The sequence below is a fragment of the Centropristis striata genome, chromosome 2, assembly GCF_030273125.1.
Source record: "Centropristis striata isolate RG_2023a ecotype Rhode Island chromosome 2, C.striata_1.0, whole genome shotgun sequence".
In the NCBI taxonomy this organism is placed as follows: Eukaryota; Metazoa; Chordata; class Actinopteri; order Perciformes; family Serranidae; genus Centropristis; species Centropristis striata.
This window is the reverse complement of record NC_081518.1, coordinates 42104116-42121308: the sequence shown is the minus strand read 5'-3', so window position 1 is coordinate 42121308 and position 17193 is coordinate 42104116. Positions and strand designations below refer to the sequence as shown.

General features: G+C 38.6%; 1 protein-coding gene across 3 annotated transcripts in view; it reads right to left on the bottom strand.

The window, feature by feature from the left end:
• mtss1lb (MTSS I-BAR domain containing 2b) overlaps positions 1-17193 on the bottom strand; it is a 108663-nt gene that overhangs the window by 61866 nt on the left and 29604 nt on the right. For all 3 annotated transcript variants that reach the window (XM_059351492.1, XM_059351500.1, XM_059351509.1), the window contains exons 2-3: positions 15504-15565; positions 14205-14278 (exon numbers count right to left, since the gene is read on the bottom strand). In XM_059351492.1, coding sequence (XP_059207475.1) covers positions 14205-14278; positions 15504-15565 — 136 coding nt within the window. The remainder of the gene's footprint in view (positions 1-14204; positions 14279-15503; positions 15566-17193) is intronic.

The window sequence follows — 17193 nt, the reverse complement described above, 5'->3', positions numbered from 1 at the left end:
CCGCTTTTATTCTGGGGGCCAAGCAGGGGCCAGTGCTTAATCTGAGGGGCACATTAAAAAATGGCAAAGGTGATATTTAAGCATTCAAACCTTTATTTTAGCTTATTTAAAAATCTCATTTAAGTATATTTTGAACATATATACTGATTGAAACATTGAGACATACCAACAATAACAACTATTTTTGTACGACAATGGCATTTCTCATTTTTGTGCACAATTACTTTTAAAAATGTTGAAAGTGCAGTACAGTGAGAATGATCTTTTCTTTATATACACAAGCTTTTATTGCACAATTAAACTATCATACAATGGACACATTTTGGGTTCCTTTTGTGTACAATGAGATATTGTTTGAACAAAAAATAGGTGAGAATTGTTCTGTTGTTCATCGTTATAAATTGATCATTTTACTATTAATTTTTTTTTTTTAATTTTATTTATGCAAAGTTTTGGATATATACAGACACATACAGTACAAGAAACATAGAAAAAACCCAACAGAGAAAAAAATAAAATAAAATAAAAATAAACAAACAAACAGATAAAACAAAACAGAAGCAACAGACAGCCAGCCACCACTTAATCATTAACGTAAAAAGAAAATGTGCACAAAAACATGTCGGTCCAACAGAATGCCCCCAATTGTCCGCTCATATGAAAAGGGCCAGAGATTGAGTCCAGGAGGCCCGAGCCAGAGGGGAACAGAAATTTTTTTTAATAAAAAAAATAATAATTACTTAATAAAATAAAAATAAGAAAGCAGTGCGTTCAGGTCCCAGTTTGAGGTCTATCTTTTCTGATGTATTCAATATTTTATTATTAATTTGACACAGGGGCCACAGCAGGGGCCAAGGGCTTCTTCACAGGGGCAGTGGCCCCTGGAGGCCCCTGAGTAGAACCGCCACTGCTCTGTTACATGGTACTACCCTCTCCTCCATCTTCATTCCACGATGCAGGAATGCAGTGTGAATGAATACCAATATTGCGAAATCAGTAATGTGTGAATGTCTGGAGGTGAAATGAGGGCAGACCTTGTTACGGCACTTTTGCGGAAACGCAGTAAGAAAAGGCCTCAGCTCTGACTCCAACATGGCCTCAGCGTGGTGTCTGTGTTGGAGAACCAGAGCCAGGACTGAGAGGGGCAGACTGTCAGACTCTGCTGCAGTAAAATGAGAGGTTCTCTAATGGCAGTCTGGTGCTCATGGAAACACTCACTTTTGTCTACAAAGGCCTCCGATCTCAAAACAAAATGAAACTTCCTTCTAGCTGCTTTAAGTAGCTTTCAACTGCATCACACAAGACGACCTTGAGGTCAAGAATTACAATTACAATAGTTAATATTTAAAAAAAGTAGGTGGAGGAATGTCTTACCCCTTGTTAGACTGAGAGCCCCAAGACATAAACACTGGCATCTGTGTGTGCCACTGTTGCCATGGCAATGCACCCAGTGGCAAAGCCGCAGCAGAGAGAGAGGGATGAAGGGCAGAGGAAAAACTGAATGGGTAGAAATGAAGTATACACGCACCTAGCAGTATGTAAATACACACAGAACAAATGGAAGCACATATATGATAAATATGATGAAAGAAGTCAGAATGTGATTAAAGATGCCACTCTGTAGCTTCAGGTCTTTAAAGAGGAACACAGAGACAATATTATTATATATTGTTTTTATTTTATTTTTTCTTCTTTTTTTGCTGGGACAGTTAGATTGTATAAATTATATGTTGATTGTAATTCAATGATTGTAAATATTGCTTTATTTTATTGTTATTAGTTTTTCATTTCTTTTAAATATAATAATTTATTATAAATATTGCTTTCCTTATCTTGTTATCTTTTTTTCTGATGCTTGCTTTGGCAATATATACATTGTTACGTCATGCCAATAAAGCCAATTGAATTGAATTGAATTGAATTGACAATGTTGTGCTTTCACCGCTAAAACTCATTTATTCATCAGGAATACTTAAAACATTTGCTGGTTCCAGCTTCTCACATCTGAGAATATGATGCTTTTTTTAGTTTTACGTTTTGTGAATAATTTATTAAGATCTTTTTAGATTCTTGGTTAGGGATGGGAATTTATACAAATTTATTGATAAAGATGCGATTATTGATTCTGCATTTCGGTCTGATTCTCTTTTGATTCCTGATCAATTTTCTATGTGGAGAAAAAAGTAGGCCTACACAGGTTTTCACATCAACACAATTGTTTTATGATCTCTGAGTCTGAACACGGTAGAGAGAAAGAGAAACAGAGAGAGAGAGAGGGAGAGAGAGAGAGAGAGAGAGAGAGAGAGAGAAACAGAGACAGCAACAGAGAGAGAGAGAGAGAGAGAGAGAGAGAGTTAGATTGTATAAATTATATATTGATTGTAATTCAATGGTTGTAAATATTGCTTTCTTTTATTGTTATTATTTTTTCTTTTCTTTTAAAATGAATAATAGAATTATAATAATTTATTGTAAATATTGCTTTCCTTATCTTGTTATCCTTTTTTCTGATGCTTGCTTTGGCAATATATACATTGTTAAGTCATGCCAATAAAGCCAATTGAATTGAGAGAGAGAGAGAGAGAGAGAGAGAGAGAGAGAGAGAGAATAGAGGCAGCAGGAGGTGCTGGCGCAGAGGGCTCTGGCAAAAAACAAAAACAAATGCAGGGTCGTCCCGCATTGCTGGGACTCAATGCAATGTTATCTAGCAAGGCAGTGCCATGGCCAATCAAATATGTTCGAGTGCAAATTCCTGGTAGTTACTTTATAATACGAAGCATTTTTTTTTACTATTTACCTCACGACATGTTGCAACCAAAGGTTATATGATTGATGAAGTGATTTAAGGTTCAGAAAGGACGGCGATTTGGCAAGAAGTTGTGATCATTACAGCTAGGGTTTACAGAATAATGTAGTCCATGGAGTGTCCTCAGAAGGATAGCAGTACAAGGGTGTGTGCATGTACAGCTGAGCCAGCAGCAGCCACTCCAGTTATCACGCCTGGCTGATGGCTGTTAATGCAGCGGATTAACACCTAACTCTCACTAACTCTGAGCACACACATGCACACACCAGTATACCCAGTTATCCCTAAGTGCTGCAAGCGTTGCTTTAATATTTTTGACAAATTGTCAGAGTTACTAAATCTTCAATGATAAAACCATTGAATCTAAAATTCAAAAGAACTCAATGCTGTAGTCCAGTGGTTCCCAACCTTTTTCTTGAGGGACCCACATTTTTACCATTGTAAACTTTGGCAAACCCCCAATTGTCCGTTGCTTCTATGAAGCTGAACTCAATGTTACTTTCATGGTACCCTCTCTTTTTCTTTTTGAGATATTCAGTATTGTCGTCTCCCTGACGCTTCGCCATTTTTCCATTAGCTCTGTGTTTCTGTTGTTAGGTGAGGTTACCTCTAGGTGAGGTTACCGCTAGCTGAGGTTACCGCTAGCTGAGGTTACCGCTAGGTGAGGTTACCACTAGGTGAGGTTACCTCTAGGTGAGGTTAACACTAGGTGAGGTTACCGCTAGGTGAGGTTACCGCTAGGTGAGGTTACCTCTAGGTGAGGTTACTGCTAGGTGAGGTTACCGCTAGGTGAGGTTACCGCTAGGTGAGGTTACCGCTAGGCGAGGTTACCGCTAGGCGAGGTTACCGCTAGGCGAGGTTACCACTAGGTGAGGTTACAGCCAGGTGAGGTTACCTCTAGGTGAGGTTACAGCTAGGTGAGGTTACCTCTAGGTGAGGTTACCGCTAGGTGAGGTTACCGCTAGGTGAGGTTACCGCTAGGTGAGGTTACCACTAGGTGAGGTTACCGCTAGGTAAGGTTACCGCTAGCTGAGGTTACCACTAGGTGAGGTTACCGCTAGGTGAGGTTACAGCCAGGTGAGGTTACCGCTAGGTGAGGATACCGCTAGGTGAGGTTACCGCTAGGTGAGGTTACCACTAGGTGAGGTTACAGCTAGGTGAGGTTACCACTAGGTGAGGTTACCGCTAGGTGAGGTTACAGCTAGGTGAGGTTACCGCTAGGTGAGGTTACCACTAGGTGAGGTTACCACTAGGTGAGGTTACCGCTAGGTGAGGTTACCACTAGGTGAGGTTACCACTAGGTGAGGTTACCGCTAGGTGAGGTTACCTGTGTATACTGCAGGAGGGATGTTACACATGTCCTTATTCTCGCGATATAGCCTTTATTTTTAAACTTTTCTATAGTGATTTTTCTATTTAAACAAATAAATAAACGTTTAATGTAGCCCTTATTTAGTTGTTTTTGTCCTATTAATGAATTAAATGCTGACTCATCTATATTTAACATATTAGATTTATTACACCCCTTAAAATCAAGAGGGTTTCGCGACCCCCCGTGAATCTTTGGTGCCCCACTGAGGGGGTCGGGGCCCCCCCTGTTGGGAGTCACTGCTGTAGTCAACAGCACGTTTAGGACTGGCTCATAACACACACACACACACACACACACACACACACATGCACACACTCTCTCTCTGACATGCATACCACTCCTCACTCCAGCCTCTTGTCTCATTAAACAGGACTTGGCCTTGAAGCAGCAAGACTAACTGAGCTCAGCTTCCCATGCCTGCTGAGCGAGTGCACTGCATATGTGTGTGTGTGTGTGTGTGTGTGTGCAACAGAGCATGTCTTGTGTTGTTGACCTCTGGGACAATACTGCACTATGACATCAGGAAATGTCCTTAGAGAGCTGCCAGCAACAGAGAGGCATGAAGGGAAGGAGGAGAGCAAAGGAGGAATGGGAATGATGGGAGGCAGGATTTGATGGGAGAAACGTGTTGGGAAGTAAGATGGAGCAGAAGGGAACAACACAGGACGGAAGAGAAGAGAAGAGTAACATTTGGAGAGTCGAGGAAGCACAGAAGAGTTGGAAGAGCGAGAGAAAGGCTCCATGGAGGAGGGAGAGAGAGAGAAAAAGAGAGGGAGGGAAATAGATGCTTACTGAGGTTGAGGCTTAATTAAAGACAATAATGTTGTTTTTTGTAGCTCTCCACAATAGCAGGCCTCTCAGCGATGGCCTACTTACAGAGGGTGTTGGGAAAGAAAGAAAGAAAGAAAGAAAGAAAGAAAGAAAGAAAGAAAGAAATTCCTTATTTTTTTAGGAAATTTTAGGAAACACTAATGCAAACATTGGTCAATAGTCAAAAATGAAATGCTGACTTTTTTGATTAATATTTGTCATTTTTCAAGCAAAAAGTATTCTCAAACGCCATAAACATGTGGTTGAATAGTTATTATTATATTATTAATTATAGCTATGTAGAGGCATGCTCCACCTTCTAGTAGGTAGAGATGGGCTGCTATATTAATGTTATTGTAAACATTGCTGTAACACATTTTAAATATTGGCTAGAAAAATATATACAATTGGCATTTTTATATCGTTCTGATATGTACGGTCATATAGGCCTGCCCAAATTTGATAAAGCACAAGGATATGTGTACATTTTTTTCACTTTGCATTCTGCCGGAACACACAGCTATACATCAAGTGCCCAAAAATGGCACTTGTTTTCCGTTTTTATTTCCAACTGCCCAACTAAGAATCAGAAAAAGACATAGTTATATGATAGATTGAAATGATATAGGTCATGATGCATTCGGTGGGGTTAAGGTAAGGTCACAGATCCTAATCCTCATGCTAACCCATTTATGTATAGTAGCCTACTTGCCCCAGTTCAAACACTTTGGTTGCATGATCAACTGTATCAGATCAAATGCATCTCCAGTTGACCGTGAATAGCATGCTATCTGTGAAATGCAATTAAGCCATCTTGCTCAGATTTCTCCTCTCCTCTTGGCAACAACATGGCTATTTTTTCTCTGCCACCACTTCCCTCTCTTTCTCACACACTCACTCTCTCTCTCTCTCTCTCATTCTCCTTGTTGCCTGGCAACCATGCTCGTAAATGTGATTCCACTTGTCTGTGATTGGCTGCACGGACGGCAGATCCATGTCAGAGTCAGAGCGAGAAAAGGGGGAGACACGCATGCATCACACACAGGAGGCATAAACTTATAAATATAACACAAATGACATAAGTATAAAGCTTACGGATACTCTTCTGGAGCAAAATCCACTACCTATTGTTCTCATGCATTTCAACAGGCTCAACCATGCATCGTGTGTGTGGTCACAATTGCATGTTTACACACACATGCCTTTGAGCTACTATGCATGCATGTCAGAGTTGCATGTGTAGGGGTGAGTGCGTGTGGGGGAGTATCTGTGTGTGTGTGAGCAGTGGTATTAACTAGCAGGTGGTCCTTGCAGTGGGGTGCCATGCTGCGAGCTGAATAAGGGAAACCACTCTTGCTGAGTTGCATGTGTGCATGTGTTTGTATGTACTATGTGTGTCTTTGTAGCTTTATTAACTTAAAGCGGCCTCACATCTGAGTGTTACCTCTCTTCCTCCCACCCAGGGAGTCATCAGTGCAGCCAGCATGGAATGGCCTGCCAAGCAGCCAGCTAGTTAATGAGGGAGTGTTGAATACTTTCTCATTGTACTGAATGAACACACACACACACACACACACATACACACACACAAACTCAGCAGACAAGCTTTGAAACAAGGCAACGTTTGAAACGTTTGTTTCTTTATTGTGTTTAGGTATATTTCTTTTTTTTATCCCCTCTGCAACTACACTGCAAAAAAGCCAACTTGTATTTTTTGGCCTAAAACAGTGATTTAAGTTCATAAAACTTGGAAATATAAATTATTGACATTTAGGGCAATAATGTAAGTTAGCACAACAAAGGAAGCCAGTTGTCTGCTCAAAAACAAGTTGGTGAGTTGTTGTTACTTATATCTTTAAGTTGGGGTTCACAACAAGGGACAATAGTTCTGCTAACTCTTATTTCTTTGTTGTGAAATGCGGAAAAGCAGTGAAATTCGGTCATTAGCGAAAGCTAGCGGCTAACTGATGCTAGCGGCTAACTGACGCTAGCGGCGCTGCTTGTTACAGCTACAAGAGTAGCCATTAGCGTATCAATGCTAACTCAAAATTGTGGTCGCAACATTAGCTGACATTTCATGGCGTTACAATCGTGCCAATTCAGCACATTGCAGAAGTTAGCCGAAGTAAGGATTAAAAGATATTACAATGTAAAATATAAGTTAGTACAACTTACAGTTGAGTTGACAAAAATCTGAATTCAGAGTTGAGCAAACTCAAAAACAAAACTTAAAATATTTAGTTTAATTGTCCAACTTCAAATGTTATCGAAGTTTGTTGCCTTGAAATTTTGAGTTCACCCAACTTTTCTTTTTTTGCAGTGTATCTATCAAAGTAACTTTCTTTGTCGCACAGATTGCAATTTGATTAGCAGTTATGTATACAGAGTCCGCTGTAACACCTGAACATCAAGATCAGAAAAGTGTTTAACAGTATCCAGTACAAAATCTATTGGAATAAATACATTTTGGAACATGACTGGGTGTTGATGAATCTAACAGGGCTGTGGGGATGCATCTGATAAAATGGTTGGGAATCCCGTTAGCTGGTGTTTGTATCCACAGGGACGACACAGGCCTGCTGTTGAAGACTTGCTCACCATTCCCCACAACAGTCCTCTGTCCATGTTCTGCCTTTATTGCTTGCTACACTCAATGCTCTCTCAAGCATCTCTATCTTTTCATAAAGTCATCACTCCATTCCTCGGAGGTCTGGAACAATCCTCAACTGTTGCTCCGCATCATTTCACTATCATTTAAACACATTAACTATCATTCACCACACAGCACCACTGTGCCTCAAATCTGAGGTTCTCTATTTACAGGAAATCAATGTGCTCTTCTTCTTTTTGTCGAGTTTTAAATGTGCTGTGTGTCGCAATTTAAAACACCAATAAACTGTTCTCAAATTAAAATTCCTACCTAGGTGAAATGATTGTAAATGCATGAGACCACAGTCAGGATCACTGGTAGCCACTATGTCACACCAGTAGTATTATTAGTGGTAATGTTTCTCAAAATCAAGACCACATTTCCCATAAACTTCATTGCTTCCTGCCCCCCAGTTCCCTTCCTTTGGCTTCACTGAAGAAGATAAACATGTTGGAAATTACTTTTCCAGCCTATTTTCTCTCCTTTCCACCATCTGCAGTGGAGATAAACCTGAGCCCTGTTTCTGACCACTTCTTGTTTAGTAGAAAAACAATCATTCTTGTTCTTTTATGTACAATTGTAGATCATTTTACATCATCAGCATTACAGGGTATATTAGCAAAAAAACATACTGACAGTGTGCCTGTTTAGCACCATCAGGCAGAAAATGTTATGCAGGTTACATGTAATCCATTTTTAGCACTTTTTGATTTAAGCTAGGTTAGACACAAATATGTTTTTACACCCCACAATCTGTGCTTTTAAAAACACTCTCTGACTGGATTAAAAAAATAAATTTACAGGTGATAAAGTCAATTGCATTATACACATGTTAATATGTATAAAAAAAATATTTTAAATGTAGTCAGTGCCAGATTTAGCTGTCAACTAGGCCTATTGTTTTTGCATTTGAGGGTGGACAAAGAACATTTTTAACCCAATTAAACCCAATTAAGAATGGAAGATGTTGCCATTCTTATTATATTTTATATAATTAGAAGATAAATAAAGGATTTAAATAAACATTTATCTTTGTGACCAGTGTATTTTAATCTTCAGGAGCATCTTAAGTCAGATTCACTATAAACTTATTAGAAAGACTCACACAGTTTGATTTTGTACTGGAGATAACCAGGGATTGCATGTGTCTATATGCATGGGAGGGTGTGTGTGTGTGTGTGTGTGTGTGTGCGTGCGTGTGTGTTTTGATAAGATTTATTATATTAATTATGAATCCTTGCATTCAGACGCAGCCAAGCAACCTGGCAATAAAAACGACAGACATTATGTACCATCAGATCACCATCCTCGTTATTACACACACACACACACACACACACACACACACACACACACACACACACACACACACACACACACAGTGGCGCTTTACAGCTGTTCCTTTTGCCAAGTGTGCATACTGAGAGTCCTGGGATTAACCCAGGTTTTACTGCATCTACTGTAGAGAGAATATGGAGACAAAGAGAGAGAGGGGGGAATAGGGAGTAGGGCATATAAAGAGATGCATCATCATCATCATCATCATCATCATCATTATAGACAACAACATTATTGCCATCATGGGAATAAAGACAGAGGAGCTGATGAGTAAAACCATAAAAACAGAAAAGTGGTAGACAAGTGTTTTTCTACAGACATTAATTTCACATGTTTCCCTTGACAGCACTTAAAAACGAGTACACACACACACACACACACACACACACACACACACACACACTGCGAAGACCTCTGAATATTGGTGCTGACTTAAGTTCACATATTTAACCCTTTATCAGGCAAAGAACTATATTTGGTAGTTAGAGTCAGGTAATATTTTGAGAAAAAAGTTGCAAATTTACTAGATTAAAGTGGCAAACCTACAAGAAAAAAAGTCGCAGATTTAAGAGATTTAAAGTGGCAAATCTGTGCGAAAAAAGTTGCTTTTTTCCCACTTTATTCTCGTAAATCTGCAACTTGTTTCGCGCAGATTTGCCACTTTAAATCTCTTAAATCTGCCACTTTTTGCTCGAAATATAACCTGAATTTACCAAATATAGTTCTTTGCCTGATAAAGGGTTAAAGCTGAATCATACCAATAGTTATTTCAAACCAGGGGTGTCTTCCGCAGAGTTAAGTACATGTTTCAACAAGCGAGGGGGTGGGCTCTGCTATCTCTGTTTCGGTTTGAAAGTCATTTAAATTATCTCTTACTAAATATTGCATGATGTGTCAGCCCACAGCCTATTGTCAGTGGATCCTCTTTACTTGGATCACAGATGTAATTTCTAACAAAGCTCTGGGTTGGTCAACAAAATGAAAAAGCCACACAAACTACAAGATGTAACCATGGCTGCTATGTTAAATGGTCAAACAAACTTAAACAAAGCCAAATGTTTCTATTTTCATTATGAATGTGCCTGTGTCAGATCAACATAAACAAGATCATCTGTACAGAGACACAAAACAGAGTCTGTGGTAAGAACTCAATGGTTGCTCATCAAAAAAAGCCAGTAAGGCCTATAAATCACGGCTACTTAAAACTACTGATGGAACCGCAGCTGAATGTGGACACACTCCTATTCATGTGGTTTCAGCCATTTAGCAGAAATTTCTGAAACAGTTTTCAGCTTCGAAAAAAAAGTGACAAGAAATCACTTATGTTTAAGCGTGTGTCTCCTCACTGACACTAACACAAGGATGAAGAGGAGTTGTTAAACAGTGCCAAAAGAGCAGGTTATTAAACATGGGAAACACATGGGGGCCTCCATCAACCCACATCAGGGAAGCAGGCGTGTTGTGTGTTTGTTTATGTGCTTCCATTTTACTGCGGTATGCTGTCACACACACGCACACACACACAGGCGGTTGGCCCTGGGGAAAGTGAATGTTTGGGCTATAACAGGGGAGTGGAGAACACATCTGAAAGTGCACTCAAATTCACCTCTCACCAGGGAATTCACAAACACTTGCACATTTCCTCCTGCTGGGTTTCACCCACTTGTTAAATCTCTCTCTGTCTCTCACACATACTCACACACACCATCACAAACACAAGAAAAACTGTTTCACTCACCCTTCATGCTGCCTTCTTTAACTTTATCAGCCGAAGAGAACAAATTAGCATATCTGGTGGCTAAGCATTAGGGCAGGAAACAAGGTATGGCCATGATTCAGCAGGACAAAACCACTCATTGCACTTTTGAGGGACTATTTACCATTGGCTGCCTGACAGAATACAGCTTTGCTCAATATGTATGCTACCACTTGCACTGCAAAAAAAGCCAACTTTTATTTTTTGGCCTAAAACAGTGATTTAAGTTGGTAAAACTTGGAAATATAAATTATTGACATTTAGGGCAATAATGTAAGTTAGCACAACAAAGGAAGCCAGTTGTCTGCTCAAAAACAAGTTGGTGAGTTGTTGTTACTTATATCTTTAAGTTGGGGTTCACAACAAGGGACAATAGTTCTGCTAACTCTTATTTCTTTGTTGTGAAATGCGGGAAAGCGGTGAAATTCTGTCATTAGCGAAAGCTATCGGCTAACTGATGCTAGCGGCTAACTGATGCTAGCGGCTAACTGATGCTAGCGCCGCTGCTTGTTACAGCTACAAGATTAGCCATTAGCGTATCAATGCTAACTCAAAATTGTGGTCGCAACATTAGCTGACATTTCATAGCGGCGTTACAAGCGTGCCAATTCAGCACATTGCAGAAGTTAGCAGAAGTAAGGATTAAAAGTTATTACAATGTAAAATTATAAGTTCAAATATCAGAATTCAGAGTTGAGCAAACTCAAAAACAAAACTTAAAATATTTAGTTTAATTGTCCTATTTAAAATTGTATCGAAGTTTGTTGCCTTGAAATTTTGAGTTCACCCAACTTTTCTTTTTTTGCAGTGTGTACAGAATCATACATAAAGAGTTTAAATAATTACCACAACATAACAACACAATACCATACAGTCCTGCTTGGTTCAGAGGAAAAGAGAGACACACTGAGCAGAAATTACAGCAACTGCCATGCAAGTAACTTTTTTTTTTTTTAATTATGATGATTAAGTAGATGAATCATGCTAGTGGCTCACTGAGGCTGTAATTAGCAGTGCTTTGAGCTAAATGCTAATGTCAGCATTCTAACATGCTCATAAAATAAAGATGGATGACAAAACAGGTTCCTTAAAAGTGAAGCCAAAACATCTTGATCGCCCCCTGGTGGCTGGCTGCAAAATAGGTCATAGAATCCCGCCATGTCCATGCGTACGGAGTCAGTTATGTAAAAACTATGGTATATTCAGCTTGATGCAATATCAATATCATTAATAGATATGCAATGCCTTTGGACTGTAAAATTCTGGTCAACATTACGCCCCAATTTTTTTTCTATTTCCACCCTGCTGATGAAAACGCTCTAGTTCATATAAAATTCAGCTGACACCCTGAATGGAAACACCAATACAGGCACATAAATGAGAGCGCCGGTACAAAAGCAGAGCGCAGGATCATCAGTACCCTTTGGGCTTGATACACACACATATACACACACACGCTGTTATAAGTGGCACATTGATATAGCGAATGGCAGGAAGACAGAGAGCATCATTATTGGTGCCGTCTTCTAGCTCCATCCATTTAACAAATCTATTAGAGAACATCACACACTGAGAAAGAGCAGCGATTGTGCAGCAATCTGACAAATGGACTCCAGCAGGAATGACTCATCAGTACAGAAAGTACAAAGAGCCTCTGATGCACAGTCTGCATCTTCGTGCCAACATCATTTATGTTATATTTTTCCCTCTCTGTGTGTGTGGCAGTGGTAGCGGCATGTATAATGAGCTGACAGAGCTTGGTGATTTCCTGTCTGGCCTGTAAAAGCAGCACGAGCCTCTTCCTGCATCCTCCTCTGTAGGATCCCACCTGGGGACGCACACACACATCAGAAGCTTCTACGCTGTCTGGCGTCAGGAGGAGAAACTCCCCTGTGTTGCAGCCAAAGTTGTCTTTCTGGTTTCCCTCTCTTCCCTCAGTGGTACTATAGTATTCAGATGGCCTTCAGTGGGCGGTGAGTGCTTGCCTGACCCTCTCAGCTCCCAGCCCACTCTCTATTAAAACTGGAGCCCAGTTTCAAGCCTACGCAGGGAATATCAAAGGTGTCAAGCCAAAAACAAAATATACAATCCATTCACCATAATTCAACAAAGTTCAGTGAGTTTTTCTGGCCCAGTGTAGCACAGGGAAGAACACAATGTTGAACTTTGCATTCAAATGAACCATCACTCCAGGATCAGCAGGGGGTAGAAAACACGTTGCCACAAAGTCACGACAGTTTAATTATGTCACAGTCAACTGTGCATATTCAGCACTTTTTGCAACATGCCAATCTGGCTAGTTAACATGGAATTACAGTTAGATACAGCAGCTCGTGGCAATTAAAAGGCTAACTGAGACTTCACACAAAGTTAGCTGGGTTGTGAGAAATTATCTATCAGTTTCCTAAAACCAAAGAAGTGGATGTAGCCTGTAAGTTTGGAAATTGAAGCCAATGGAGATGTTTCTTAAACCTTTATTATTTCTATTTCAGTTGTAGGTACCTTGTGTTTGACAAGTCGCTTCCACAGCAATTTGTTGATCAGGATGGAGGCTTAGAAAAGTGTATCCATGGCACTGTGCTCATTTAAATAGCTATTAACTTGTTTTTGGTTGTTTGACCCTTTTAAGGTGTGTTTTCAGTTTCAACATTTGGTTGTACTAAAACACACTCTGGGATCAGCTTTATTTTAAAGTACATTTTGTTTTAAGAATGTTTTTTTGCTAGCATCTCAATTAACATCACATTTAATGTAAATTATGGAGACATCTTGCTAACAAAAAAAAAGCTAGCAATAGCATTTGGCTTTTGCTAACTTCATCCAAACACGGTCATTTCTGGCTCCCAAAAACGCCAAACATTTGGCTTCAAAACAGTCTACAAACCAATGGGTGACATCATAGTGGCTACATCCACTCCTTTGATATAGACTATGCCCAAACATAAATCACATGGTCCAGTTTTGCACAGCTTAAAAACACGAAGTCTGATGGTAATAAACCTAATGATGGAAGGAACAGAATGCCACAATATGACAGATTGGTATAAAGTATCAGCACCTTCTAACCAAGACCACCACTATCCACTTTCAAGTTTGCAGCACACTAAAATAGAAAACTGATCATCCTATTGTATTGGAAATTCTAACAAAATATATCCTGCTACACGAATAGCTTTAACTGACCTCTCTGAGATACTTCCGTCATTTTTTTCCCTCCACAAACAATGCGGTGCGACTGCTTTGAAGTTTGGGACAAAGTGTACCTTTAGGCTGTTTGGAAACACTTTCATCAGCCAAAGGAGAATTTAGCAGGCTGGTTGATAATATCTCAACAACATAATGAGATTTCTAATAGTGCTGCCATGTGGAGGGCGCTTCTGAAGAGCAAAACACAACACAGCGCTGGCAAAAGGACAAATACCAACATGTACCAAATCACAAAATCACCAAAATCACAGATCTATTATCTTACCTCTGGTGTTGGTCGCCATGTCTGCCACCTTCTGAAAGGCATCCAGGAAGGCCACAGCAGCCAGAACAGTGGTTCTAAATAAGCAAAAAAACAAAACAAACGAATTACCTTATATATAATGGTGGTGTATTCATAAGTTGCATATTCAATTGTCCAGTTTTGCACTGGTGATGAGCGAAGATTGATTTGGTCGTTTGAAAGCAGTGAATTTCATGTACACTGCAAAAAAAGCCAACTTTAGGCCAATTTTTTGGCCTAAAACATTGATTAAAGTTGGTAAAACTTGGTAAAACTCACAAGTTGGTGATTTTGTTGTTACTTTCTTTAAGTTGGGGTTCACAACAAGGGACAATAGTTCTACTAACTCTTATTTCTTTGTTGTGAAATGCGGGAAAGCAGGAAAAATTCATTAGCGAAAGCTAGCGGCTAACTGATGCTAGCGGCTAACGGATGCTAGCGGCTAACTGATGTTACCGGCTAACTGATGCTAGCGGTGCTGCTTGTTACGGCTACGAGAGTAGCCATTAGCGTATCAATGCTAACTCAAAATTGTGGTATAAGTGGCAACTGCTAACTTCAGCACATTGCGGAAGTTAGCAGAAGTAAGGATTAAAAGTTATTACAATGTAAAATTATAAGTTAGTACAATTTACAGTTGAGTTGACAAAAATCTGAATTCAGAGTTGAGCAGACTCAAAAACAAAACTTAAAATATTTAGTTTAATTGTCCAACTTAAAATTATATCAGAGTTTGTTGCCTTGAAATTTTGAGCTCTCCCAACTTTTCTTTTTTTGCAGTGTATGAGTATGTTGCTTAGTCCAGATTATATCAGTGTTATCTACCCTGCCCACACCTACAGGAAAAAAACAGCACCTAACACAAAATCTGCTTTGCATATTATTTTTCTAATTATTTCTTTTTGTAAATTAAGTCCAATTAAAAGCATACTTGTATTCAATATTTTGATTCAATTCAAGAAGCAAAAACATTTGAAATACTGCATTTAATGTCACATGATGATCTAAATATATATTTTTTTTAATCAGGTAAAAATTATGTGAAAATTACTGAATTCTGATCAGTTTAAGACAAGGAAACTCCAGTCTTTGGTACTGACTTTCCAAGGAATGAAAAGCCAAAAAGTAGCAGAAAAAAGGAGAAAAAATATGATATAGACAGTCTGACTTTCTTTTACCAAAGTAATTTTATCTAATGCAGCATCAAATATTAGAACACAGTGTTACAAAGACTATTAATGTATTTATTATTGTATTATGTTATGTTGTCAAAAAGCTTACCGGAGCTGGGAATGCAGCTTGGTGGCCTTGGCGCTGAAGTCCTCCCACACAGGATAGGAGCACTGGTAAACACAGACAACAACACAGATTAATATCCAACAGATATTACATATTGATAAACAATATGTCCAGCAATTAAGATTATTGTACTTTATATGAGGCCTTTGCGTTATGATTTTATACTGACTTTATACTTAAATGTCATTTTTACTCCACTAAATTAACCACACTGTAATAAATAATTCTGTAGTCATTTCATTTTACTTAATATATTTGATAAAATGTATTAAATATAAATGCGTCCTTGATTTTGAGGCAGTTGTTTAAGTAACTTTAATATAAAAATGTTTGAGATAGAATCTACTTATTTTGATCACATTAAATATAATCTTTATGTGTATGTAATTCTAAATCAAGAGAATTTTGAATGAATCCAACACAATAGAATTAGTCCGTTTTTAACTGACAGGCACTTCCTGTTAAGTTGTTATTAACTCAACTTGTAACGTAGTTAGATTTAATTCATAATATTGCGTGCAATCTGTTGCCTCAATTTTATTAAATAGCTATTGTTCCATCCCCCGCGACCCGATTGCGGATAATTGGTTAATGGTAATGAATGAATGAATATTGTTTATCTTTTTTTACAGTGCAGATGGCTGTAGTTAGTGATGTCCAAATGAAGCTTTATGAACCATTCCCTTTTTCTGAGCCCAGTAGATGGCGCTCTCTGTTCAACAAAGGGTAATTTAGACCTTTTCTATAAACCAAGAGCACCATCTGATGGGGTCAACAAAAACAACTGATGGTTCATGAAGCTTCATTTGGACACCAGCTGTAGTTATTAGTTAATTTGCAGATTAAGATTTTATTCAAATATGATACCAGGGATGTTAATAATTAAACACAAATGTTAAATTGCACGCAATCTTGACAAATTCAATTTAGCACTGGCAACTTGAATGCAAACTGAAAATTGACTTTTTAGTAAAGTAATAGACAGCTCGTGTCTAGCATTTATATTTTCAATGAGTGAGAAGAAATAGATGTAATTTTAGAATTTTTAGATTAGATTAGATTAGATTTGATTTTATTAATCCCACAGCAGGGAAATTTCTTTGTTACAGCCGCAGAAAATCACACAATTTTAAGATAAGATAAAAAAACAATCTAAGAAAAGACATTTAACAATATACAAAATATACAAAATAATAATAATAATATACTATATACAACTTAGTGCAAATTAACAATTTATTTATTTATTTATTGTTTTCTTCATTTTTATTTTTTTACTTTGGTCGTTATTTATTTTTTATACTATATACAACTTAGTGCAAATTTTTAACAAGGCCCTTGAATCACACACAAGCTAAAACATCTTAATGCAGACATTTCTGCAGGTCTTTGTTCTCCTCCTGTAGGTTTTCAACATACAGCATGCTTTAACCTCAGCTTCTGTCATCAATCCAATTCCCTATTCTCCTTCCACAAAGGCACACACTCCCCTACCCCACTCTCTGCTCCATTGGTACCATGCATCTCCCCCTTTTTCACCCTTTCTCCACCTTTTCCTTCATCTCCCAAAAGCAGCAGCCTCCCCTCCTTCCCCCTGGAGCAGACTTCTAATCCATCCACCCAAACACACACACACACGCATGCACATATATACATATAACTTGACAGCCAC